Source organism: Homarus americanus, unplaced genomic scaffold (genome assembly GCF_018991925.1).
Source record: "Homarus americanus isolate GMGI-L3 unplaced genomic scaffold, GMGI_Hamer_2.0 scaffold37448, whole genome shotgun sequence".
Taxonomy (NCBI): domain Eukaryota; kingdom Metazoa; phylum Arthropoda; class Malacostraca; order Decapoda; family Nephropidae; genus Homarus; species Homarus americanus.
The window spans coordinates 814,954-827,500 of NW_024716097.1; the positions used below are offsets into that span (position 1 = coordinate 814,954).

Sequence of the window (12,547 nt, forward strand, 5' to 3'; positions counted from 1 at the left end):
TAGTTTCTCTTTTCAAATGTTTGTGCAAGCGCGTGTGAATTCGGAAATCTCTCGTAAGTATTATTTTCTTCAACAGTATCATATAAAAAGTTGCCAAAACAAATGTCCACAAACTACCACAAGAAACAGAACAATGTTTACAATCGGTGACACGAAGAACCTCTGACTCCCTGGACGTCTTGAAAAATTCACCAGGTGTCTCAGCGGCTCGGCGTGGAAAGCCAAATTTTTAGACTCTCAATACCATGACAGCGCCTGCTAGAGGTATCACCGTGACATTTTCCGTTCGAGCAGGTACTATTACCCACATGAAACCTACACTAGATAAGCGTTCCTCTGCCTGCACTAGCATTTTTATGTGTGTGTGTGTGTGTGTGTGTGTGTGTGTGTGTGTGTGTGTGTGTGTGTGTGTATACTGTATATGAGGAACGAACAATTGGCTTCACAGGAAACTACTGGCAAAGGAGTAAAGGAAAGTACCAACGCGGATTTCGGGTGTGGACCGTGCAACGTCCGGTATGCATGCCAGAAAAGGTTGAAGCGCTGCCAACTGCAATGAATCGCATTCCTGACTATGAACCAGAGACAGGCCAAAAAAAATCCGCCAGGTAGGAATTCCCAGGATATGTAATCAGTGTGTATTAAAGAGGCTGATCCACACCTTGAGCAGGAGGTGATCTGTGTGGTGAGTAACATGACGCAAGAGATGATGATAAGCTGTGGTGGTGGTGGAGTGGGAGGGGGTGGGGGTGGAGGATGGGGTGGGGTGGATGTGGGTGGAGGATGGGTGGTGGAGTGGGATGGGGTGGGATGGAGATGGCATATGCTGGTAGGAGTTATGGGGGGGGGGGAATAAAATAAGTATATTTACCATAGTTCACCCTCACTACCACTCGACCTCTCCCTCCATACAAAACCTACAACTCTTCAAATGACTAACTGGTATACAGGAACCTAACCTAACCTAACCTAACCTAAGATTAACATTACCATCATATACAGTACTACTTTCTCCCTGTACTATACAACCCTCCCTCTACATCTCACTCACCTGTAACTCTTCAGACGACAGGTACGGAGACACCTTTACCTACCATACAATTAGCGTTAGTCTCCTTTATACATGTTATTCATTCTACCTGACCTGAACCTCTTCAAATGAAGGGCACATCTCGAGGTAAGAAACTGAGGTATGTGGACGGTGGATAGACAGACAGACAGACAGACAGACAGACAGACAGACAGACAGATAGACAGACAGACAGACAGACAGACAGACAAGTAACTATGAGTGTCGTGGACGGTTGTGGTAGTTATAGTCATAGATGGTGATTAGAGAGAGAGAGAGAGAGAAATAAAACTAAATACCCACCATCGTCGTCAACGCTACATCAACCATGCCCCCCAAGAAACTTCCAGGTGAAGCTTCCAGGTGAGGCTTCCAGGAGCTTCACTTAACTACCTAAGCCTCTCTTACCTGACTTTCCGAAAACCTCCAAGCTTCGTACGATCAAATTTTTCTCGTAAGTTGAGATAATAAGATCGTACGTCAGCCGCTGCGTTAAGGCAAAATACGAAAATTGACGTCCAAATAAGGCTTTTAAATTACCCTAAGACTCGTTATACTAATTAGATACGATAATTTAGCTCCACTTTAGAAGAAAAAAAAATCGTGTTATAGTCTTCTTGTTAGAGAGAGAGAGAGAGAGAGAGAGAGAGAGAGATTCATTTTCTAGATAAACCAACGACTGTGTGTGTGTGTGTGTGTGTGTGTGTGTGTGTGTGAAAGTTGTTTCTATGGACGGTATATTGTACACTTTTATTTACGGTACACAAAAAATGGAAAATCCGCTTAATTACTTGAAAAAAAAAATATATAAAAAATACACAAATTCTTCTCATCCAACAACTCTTTTCACAATTAACTGCGGAGACTACCAGGCTATTCCACAAGTGACGCTTCAATAGCAACTGCCCTTTTTGTCCACCAGTACAGAGAACTCTAAATAAAAACAGAAAACTAAAAAAAAATTGCACAAATTTTCCGATGGTAAAAAAACAGCAATTTTGACTTTCGTTTATGTTACGGCGCGAAAAATAGATTTACATGGGGAGAGAAGTAGGGGGGGTAGGAGAGAGGGAGGGGGGCTGTGGGTAGAAGAGAGAGGGGGCAGGGGGGGCTGTGGGTAGGAGAGAGAGTAAGAGATTTTTTGGGGGGGTTATTTTGAGTGTGTATGACTAATATTAATGATAATAATAATAATAATAATAATAATAATAATAATAATAATAATAATAATAATAATAATAATAATAATAATAATAATAATAATAATAATAATAATCAAAGTCGCTAAAACGAATAAAAAAAATGAATATATTATAAGACAGAAAGACAGAGAGACAAACTAAAAGACAGATAAACATACAACCAAATAGAATAGATAAAGAGACAGATAGACAGAGAGATAGACAGACAAACCCCTTGCCTCTCTCCACAAAGTTAATTAATGCAACTGGGCTGTTGTGGTAGTTTGTTGCAACATTTTACTGCAACAATTTATGACCTGCAGTGTTGACCTCGACCCAAACAGCATTATTTATCTTCGGTAACAAAAGATACAAGGTGGATAAATGTATTGAGAGAGAGAGAGAGAGAGAGAGAGAGAGAGAGAGAGAGAGAGAGAGAGAGAGAGAGAGAGAGAGAGAGAGAGAGAGAAACACGACAGAAAGTTAGAGAAAGACAAACGAAAAAGAAAGATATATACAAAAAAAAAAATAATAATAAAAATAAAAAAATAAAAACCAGAAACACCTAAAAAATAAAAAAACTGTCTGACTTAGTCCTAATAGGTTCTAGTACTAATAGGTTCTAGTACTAATAGGTTCTAGTCCTAATAGGTTCTAGTCCTAATAGGTTCTAGTCCTAATAGGTTCTAGTTTTAATAGGTTCTAGTCCTAAGAGGTTCTAGTTTTAATAGACATAAACCTATAACTCTTTGGATTGTCGTCCAGTTCTTACGAATCTGGATCGAAATAGAACCCAGGATAGATAAATAGATAGATAGATAGATAGATAGATAGATAGACACTGCAGATAGATAGATAGATAGATAGACACTGTAGATAGATAGATAGATAGACACTGTAGATAGATAGATAGATAGACATAGATAGATAGATAGATACATAGACACTAGATAGATAGATAGATAGATAGACACTGTAGATAGATAGATAGATAGATAGATAGATAGATAGACACTGTAGATAGATAGATAGATAGATAGATAGATAGATATACAGAGACAGACAGACAGACAGACAGATACAATATATAGATAAATATGATTTAATATGGACAAAAGAAATCCATCGAATATAAATGAACTAGATATGTAAATTTCTCCCTATAATAAATTCTATTAAGCTTCATCATCAATTTATATGCACATTAAATTAAACCAAGAGATACATAAATAATTAATTGTATTCAAAGCTGTAAGATATATAATTCCATACCGAGAATTAATTATTAAACTTCTTGAGATGGTAAGTCATGTGTACTGTATCGTTATTGCTCCCCGAAGCCTTCACGTTCGTCTGTGGTGGCAGATACTTACGCCAGACGCAACCATGGTAGATGACCCGCAAAGAGACGGACGGACGGACGGAGAACTGACGGACGTACGGACGGAGACCTGACAGACGGATGGACGGACGGACGGACGGACGGACGGAGACCTGACAGACGGACGGACGGAGATCTGACAGACGGACGGACGGAGACCTGACAGACGGACGGACGGAGACCTGACAGACGGACGGACGGAGACCTGACAGACGGACGGACGGAGACCTGACAGACGGATGGATGGCGAGGTAACGTGACAACAACGGACACCAAACAGATACCAGTGAGTCAGTCTATTTGTGAATGAGTGAGTGAGTCAGTGAATAAATGAGTCATTCGGTCGGTCAGTCAATCAGTTAATTTGTCAGTTAATCAGAGTCAATATGTGAGAGAATTAATTGTTTCAGTGAATGAGTCAATCTGTTAGTCAGGCAGTTAGTGAATGATTCAACCAGTCACTCACCCAGGCTAGTCATTCATTGAACTAGCAGAAGCACCTGAATAATCTCACAAGCAGAAGCACCTCATTAATCTCACTAGCAGAAGCACCTGAATAATCTCACTAGCAGAAGCACCTGAATAATCTCACTAAAACTAAACGTAAAAAAAAAATATATATATATATATATATAAACACGATAAATTTCTATATACTAGTAATTAAAAAATACACAATTTTATGATACAAGAATTCTATATAAAATACAAATATAACATGAATTTTACGGTACACATATTTTACATTCGAAAATCAAAATAAAAACTACGTAAATGTTTATACAGTTTGAAAAAAAAAGCTACACGAAATATTTAATGGTATATGTATTATGAGTTTGTATTGCAGTATAGCCAACGTTTACGTGGACCAGAAACGTCAAGGGGTGTATTATTGTTATGGCCTAATATTTACGTCAGGGGTACGTCCATTCATTAAAATCTGGTAATAGTGCACAAGTCAGCTGTTCTTAGATGAGGCAACAGTCACTGAATGCCGCATTGATCTGCAGCTCAACTAACTCAACACAGCTAGGGTAGCTACTTATGTATTAGGATATTTAATTTCAAGGTAATAAAATTGCGGTGAAGGTGTGGCTATCGGGGGAGGCTGGAGACCACGTTAAACAAAAAAGTAGTAGTAGTAGTAGTACAGAGGCTCTTATCATTATCATCATTATAAACCGTCATACTGGACCATAACAACAGCTGGTGGACCACAGCACAATATGTCAGCCACGGGAGGGCCAAATAAACCCTGAATTACGACTCTTAAAAATAATAAACGCTGAGCAAACAATAATTTCCTGGGGACTTATATCCTTAGGTCCTTGTGTCCATGTTTGTTGTTTCCTGTTTGATTCTGTCTGTGGGAAGATTTTTCCCTATGGTGTAAGATTGTCTTCATTCTGGTAAGTGTTTGTCTGTGGTGAGAGTTTTCTTCGTGTAATTTACGCAAAAATTAATATGTATCATGCCATAGTCCGCTAAGTTTTTTTTAGATAAAATTTGTCCGTAAAATAAAAAAAAATAGATAACACGTGACCGTGGAGTGAGTGTGTCAGTACTGTACAAGGAACAGTACGGCATCAGCCGCGGTGAGGGCGGCCGGCGTGCGTATGGAAGTGAGTAGCCGGGAATGAATCAGGAGTAGCGGCACGTGCGCGCATGCGACCCCCACCGTAAGCTCACTGGCGCGCCGCTGGCAAAGCGAGTCTGTGGGCCAAACCGGAGGGTCGCGAATCGTGAGGCGTTAGTGTTGCGCCAGCCATCGTAAGCGATGGAGGAGGAACTACGGTGTCCCGTGTGTGTGAATATCTTCACTGAGCCAGTGCTCCTGCCCTGTTTACACGCCTTATGTTTGAAGTGTGCATGTAGTATACAGCGAAGCGTGCAGGCCTTGCTGGCCGAGCCTGTAGCAGGCCAACAGGCAGGGCCCCCGGGCCATGACCCAGACCCTCCTGACGGAGGCGCTGACAGTGATAAAGCCTCCGTGTACAGTGAGACTGACAGCGGCGTGGTGGTGGCCTCACGCCCCACCTCCTACGTCAGTAGCCCGGAGACCACCGTCACTTGTGAAAACAGTGAGGGGCAACAGCAACAGCTGACGGGGCAGCAGCAGGGCGTCAGGTGCCCCGTCTGCCTCAAGGTGTCAGCTCTTGGCCCCGGGGCAGCGGCTGACTTGCCTCGCTATACTGCTATGACACGGATCATCGCCCGTCAGCGTGGCGACCCCGGGGTGGCTGAAGTGCCCCCGGTGGCCCTCCCCGGCAGTAGCGGCACACCCACCACACTGCCGCCCTGCCAGCTGTGTGAGGGCCCGCCCCGCCCCGCCACCACGGAGTGTCAACAGTGCCAGATCCTGTACTGTGGGCCCTGCCTCACCTCCTGCCACCCCCCACGAGGGCCTCTCGCCACTCACACCCTGGGCCCTGTCACTCCCCTGGGGGGCCAGCTCGTCCCTGGTGCTTGCGAAGTGTGCGCGGTCCACGGGGAACGGCCCACCCTCTACTGCCTGGTGTGTCGGTGGTCCGGGTGCCGGGAGTGTGGCCCGGGCCACTCCCAACACGACCTACAGCCACTAGACAACCTCGCCAAAACACATAAGGTAGGACAGTTGGGTGATCACCTTCACAAAATTAGTTGTCATGAAATCAAATTTTTCGTAAAGGGGAACCTGTACGACCCAGACACAAGTACGACCCTCCACTTGGTGATAGTTGTGTATATATTTGTTTATGAAGACACTTGGAACTACAATAAACACCACCACAAGGATAACTGTCTCTGGTATTTACAATATAAAACCATTAACTATCCGCTCTTAAGATCTGTCAACAGTAACGACAAAAATTCGACTAAGATCACAATATTGTTCTTTTATACGAGAGAAACGTCACGTACTACTACTACTACCCACACCGTCAACACCAGCGAGAAGTGTAAACAATGGTGGTCCAGTACAGGAGAATATATGGCCCTCCACAACCATATAATTACCTGTGTTTACCTGTATGAACAAAACCGACACCTTAAGATTAACCACCTTAACACTAACCTAACATCAACACTAATTAGACACTAACTTAACCAAATGATAACTTAACCTAACCAGACGCTAATCTAACCTAACATTAACTTACTCTAACCAAATCTAACACTAACCTAACAGAACCTAACCTAATCTAACCTAATTTAACCTAACCTCACCCTCCCTCTCAGGTAACTCAAAAGGTAATTAATCACCAGGTAAGAATAAACTGGGGTGTCTAATCTTCACGTCACTCTACTGTTTGAATATAGATTTATTTACCCCACACCTATACAGAAAACATTTGCATATGCTAAAGAAAGTTAACCTAAGGACATTACACTGAAACAAGACCAAATAAAATAGTACTGTACTTACCACAATGACTTCTACGTCCTGGATATCCACAGTTTGACCTTGAAATGAGGAAATGATAAATATAGGTTAATAAAGTACAGTTTAAGCAAAGTTTAAGAATAGTACAAAACAAATGAGTAAATAATGGCTAAAAATAAGTGAAAATGTAAACAAAAAAATAAGGAAAATAAACAAAATTGAGAATACATAACAAGAGAATAAATAATATACAAAAATACCTGGAAATAAAAAAAAATATGAAAAACAAAAACACGAAAAACAACAAAAACAAAGGAACTCATTTTTTAGGAGAATACTGACGTGATTTTATTTGTCGACTTTTTTTGGTGTATTTTTTTAATGATAAGTTTTTTTTTATGCTTCAAAGGTGGAGGTTGTAAATAACTATGAAGAATGGGACTAATTTTAGGTGATGAGAGGGAGGTAGTTTGTGTGGTCAGGAACCGTAGTGCCTGTGTGTGTGTGTGTGTGTGTGTGTGTGTGTGTGTGTGTGTGTGTGTGTTTGAAGCCTAGATCCTTACCTTACCTGGATAAATCACGAGGTATGGGTGTTTTTCTTCCCTTGGGATTTAATTCACTGGGAGGAGGAAACACAGGAATGAATTATAGGGAACCTTTTTTTAGGGGAAAGGGAAATAAAGGGGTTTAAATGGACCCTCCTCCTTTAAAATGCATCCTTAAATCATAACCCTGAAATAAACCTTTAAAATATGCCTTTAAATCGTACCTTTAAATAGTACTCCTAGTTCGTGTCTTTAAATTATATCCTTAAAGAATATCGTGTTCTTAAGTTTTAATAAACCTTTTAAATGTCTGGTTTAAATCGTAATCTAAAAGTAAACCATTAACTTCAGCGCTCACAAGATAAAACCACAGCTTAGTCATACACTCACACAGACATACTACACACACACACACACACACACACACACACTGGCCGCCGGTATCGTTTTCACACCGTCACGAGCTGAAGTTGATTAATGTACAGTTATTAATAAAAACTTTTGGGGTGAGAACCGTTCTGGCGAAAAGTTTGAGGGGGGGTGAGGGAGGTAGGGGGAAAGGGGTGAAGGGTACTGGGGACGAAAGAGGGGAGAGGAGGAGGGGTACTGGGGAGGGAAAAAAAGGAAAGGTTTATGGGGTAGGGAAGGAGAGGGAATGAAAGAAGGGTGATGGGAAAGGGAAGGAAGGGATAGGGGAGATGAGGAGAAGATGTTGGATGAGGAAGGGAGAGAAGGAAATGTTTGGCGAAGGAGGAAGAGGCGATAGGAATGAAGGAAACGAAGGAGAAAGTGGAAAGGGAGATTAAGGGGGGGATAAAGGGAGGATGGAGACATTTGAAAAGGGGAAGGGAGAGAGAGTGTGATATCTGGAAAAGAATTGAGAGGCTAAGAAAAGGAGAGAGAGGGGAGAGGAAAGGAGGAAAAGGGGGAGATGGGACGGGGAAAATGAGAGGGGAAATGGAAAGGAGATTAGGAAGGGCAGATGGTAGGTGAGAGAAAAGAACCAGGTGAGAGGGGGGGGTGAGATGATAGGGAGAGAAAGAGAACAGTGGAAATAGAGATAGAGAGTTAAAGGAAGGAAATAGCAAGATAGGAAAACGAAGATGGAAGAGTGGTGGAGGCAAAAGGAAGGATTATAGAGATGGAATGATAGATGAAGAGAGAATTGATGGATAATTAAGGAAAAGGGATAAAATAGAATTAACACGATGGAAGATGACATAGAGAGAGATAATAAATAATGAATGAAATAAAAAGAAGTTTGATGGAAAGTAAACTGAGGAAAATGAAATAGAGAGATGGAATGAAGGGATAGAAATGATAAATAGAGAGCCGGAGAAAGTGGAAGATGAAACCTAAGGGGAGAGAAAATATATTCGTTTGATGGAGAGAGGAATGAAAGGCAGTGAAAGCATAGACGAAAGGCAAGGTTAGTCAAGTAGAAAGTTAGAGGATGAAAGCGGCTGGAGAAGCTGACAGGGAGATAGTGAAAGTTTAGAAAGGGTAATTGGAACTTTGATGTAAGAAAACTAACATCAGAGAGGGAGAGAGTGAAGAAAGTTTTGGTTAGTCAAAGTAATAACTGGGATATTTTCTAAAGGAAAGTAAGATCACAATGAAAGTTTTAGGCCATAGTATGTGAAACTATACCTGGTGGGGGAGAAAAATAAAGTTTTAAATGTAGGGAAAGTAACTTAAAAATATATTATAGTCAAAGTACGGGCAGATAGAAAGTTTCAAGTTAGAAAAAGTTGGTGAAAAGTTTGGGTGCAGAAAGTACAATAAATTCAAGGACATTTTTTTTAAGTACAACGTGAATAATAATATGAAAAGTAATAATAATACTAATAATAATAATAATAATAATAATAATAATAATAATAATAACAACAAATAAAGAAAAACAAAATAAACTACCAGCCCAAAATTTGTGTTGACATCAAAACATATTGCAACATTTTTTTTTTTAGTTAATGAAAGTCCCTCCAGAGAGCATCCACTTGTGCAAACTTGGGGAAGGAGGAGGAGGAGGGGGGGGTAGAGGGAGGGAAGGAGAGAGGAGAGAGGCAACGAGGGAGGGAGGAGGAGAGGGTTACTGTAAATACCAACCTTTTAGAAAGCCTTTTGGGTGGACTAATTTATGCAAAAATATTCAAATGAGGCAATACAGTAAAGTTGATATATAAACATTTATATACATATTATAAATATATATATATATATAAACCAGATAAAATAACCCCCCCAGCTTGTCATTAATAAGTGAAGATCTACCTGACATATACACAGAGGGAAAAGTCATACATACATACATACATACATTACATACATACATACATACATACATACATACATACACCTGTAATACTTCTGGTGATCTGTTTTCAATTACATATAAGCGGCACAGGTATATTATGTATGTATAGGAAATATGTGATTTTTTCTTTCATTCCATTTTTTAATTGGAATGCAAAGGTAATTCTGAAGGGGGGGGAAGGGTCCAGTGATGTTTGAAGTGTGTGATGATGGGTGATGTGTGGTGATGGGTGATGTGTGTTTGTGTGGTGATGGGTGATGTGTGGTGATGGGTGACGTGTGGTGATGATGGTGATGTGTGTTTGTGTGGTGATGGGTGATGTGTGGTGATGGGTGACGTGTGGTGATGGGTGATGTGTGGTGATGGGTGATGTGTGTTTGTGTGGTGATGGGTGATGTGTGGTGATGGGTGACGTGGTGATGGGTGATGTGGTGATGGGTGACGTGTGGTGATGGGTGATGTGTGGTGATGGGTGATGTGTGTTTGTGTGGTGATGGGTGATGTGTGGTGATGGGTGACGTGTGGTGATGGGTGATGTGTGGTGATGGGTGATGTGTGTTTGTGGTGATGGGTGATGTGTGGTGATGGGTGACGTGTGGTGTGATGGGTGATGTGTGTTTGTGTGGTGGGTGATATGTTTGTGTGATGATGGGTGATGTGTGTTTGTGTGGTGATGGGTGATGCGTTTGTGTAGTGACGTGTCGTGATGGGTGACGTGTGTTTGTGTGGTGATGGGTGATGTGTTTGTGTGATGATAGGTGATGTGTGGTGATGGGTGACGTGTGTTTGTGTGGTGGTGGGTGATGTGTTTGTGTGATGATAGGTGATGTGTGGTGATGGGTGACGTGTGTTTGTGTGGTGGTGGGTGATGTGTGGTGATGGGTGACGTGTGTTTACGTGGCGATGGATGACGGATGTAGTAGTTATCAATAATTCAGAGGTACTCCCACACCTCCTCTCTCCGCCTCACACCTGTCGACACCACTACTGATTGATCCACTCTGTGTCTTTGAACAAGTCTCTGTCTGTCTGTCTATATGTCTGTCTGTCTATTGTCTATATGTCTGTCTGTCTATTGTCTATATGTCTGTCTGTCTGTCTGTCTGTCTGTATGTGTGTCTGTCTGTCTGTCCATCTATCTGTCTCATATATTCTAGTGTATGTGATTTCAATAGACACACAAAATCTCTCCGTCTCTCTTATTGTCTCTCCCTTCTCCAATAATCGTCCATTCACCTTCTTTATCCACTCACTCTTCCTCCTCGTCCCCGTCACTACACAGGCGTCAGTGATACACAAATCAGTGATGTGTCTATCCTGCCTTACCCCCCCCAACCCCCCATTCGTCCCTTGAGCCCCCCCATAAATCCTCGTATATGCCCCCCCCCTCCTCTTCTCTCCTCCTTCCCTCCTCTCCTCTCTCTCACTGTTCCTCCTCCTCCTCTCTCTCACTGTTCCCTCCTCCTCCTCTCTCTCACTGTTCCCTCCTCCTCCTCTCTCTCACTGTTCCCTCCTCCTCCTCTCTCTCACTATTTCCCTCACCCTCCTCTCTCTCACTGTTCCTCCTCCTCCTCTCTTTCACACTGTTCCTCCGTTCCTTCTCTCTTCTTCCCACCCCTCTCCCTTTTCCCTTGTTTTTTTTTTCGATTTCCCTCACTTTATTTTTTTCCTCCATCTCTTTCACTTCTTCTCATTGTCTATTTCTCTCTCCCTCTTTCTCCCCTTCCTTCCTTTCCCTCCTTCCTCAGAGGTCAGGTGTGGGTTGAAGATAGTGAAGGGAGGGTGACGTATGGTTGGTCGGGTCATGGATGGTGTTGGGAAGCCTTGATAGTGAGTTATGGTGAAGTGACAGTGGTTGATATATGGATGGTGTATTGATGGTGATACTTTGTGGTGATGGTGTGTTGATGATGATGATGATGATGATGTCGTGTTGTAATAGTGTGATGATAGTGATGTATTGTGGTAATGGTGTGTTGATGATGATGATGAAGTTCTGTCATAATAGTGATTTTTGTGGTGATGGTGATGCTCTGTGGTGATGGTGTGTTGATGATGATGTTAGCAGATGGTGTACTGATAGTGAGGTGTTGTGAAGGTGTGTTGAAGTCAGTAGTAATAGTGTGTTACAGTGTGGTAATGGTGTGTTATAGTGGTAATAGTGTTACAGTGAGTTAATAGTGTTACAGTGTGGCAATAGTGCATAATAATGTCTTGTATTGTGTTGACGAGGCGATATTTTGTCGGCTGGAAGATTGTTGGAGGTTTTGGTGGGGAAGTGTGTTGGTGATGGTGGTGGTGAAGGGGGAGTGTTGGTGATGTAGGGAGTAGGTAGGTGGTGGTGATGGGTGAGGGAGGAGTGTGTTGGTGATAGTGGTAGGTAAGTGATGGTGGTGATAGGGGGGGGGTGAGGGAATGTGTTGGTGATAGTGGTAGGTTAAGTGGTGAAGGTGGTGGTGATGGGTGAGGGAGGAGTGTGTTGGTGATAGTGGTAGGTAAGTGATGGTGGTGATAGGGGGGGGGTGAGGGAATGTGTTGGTGATAGTGGTAGGTTAAGTGGTGATAGTGGTGGTAGTTGTGGTGGTAGTCTGGACTGTGTTACTAAACATTAATGTCCCGTGTCCATTACGAAGTGACTGTTGTGTTGACCGGCAGTGAGTTAACTGTGTGGTCTACTGACAGGTGAGTGT

General features: G+C 42.2%; 1 protein-coding gene across 1 annotated transcript in view; it reads left to right on the forward strand.

Moving 5' to 3' along the window:
* Positions 1-5,364: 5,364 nt before the first annotated feature.
* The window catches only part of LOC121858025 (tripartite motif-containing protein 67-like), a 136,912-nt gene continuing 129,729 nt past the window's right edge, over positions 5,365-12,547 (forward strand). Inside the window, exon 1 of the mRNA XM_042354266.1 lies at positions 5,365-6,324. Coding sequence (XP_042210200.1) covers positions 5,409-6,324 — 916 coding nt within the window. The 5' untranslated portion in view covers positions 5,365-5,408. The remainder of the gene's footprint in view (positions 6,325-12,547) is intronic.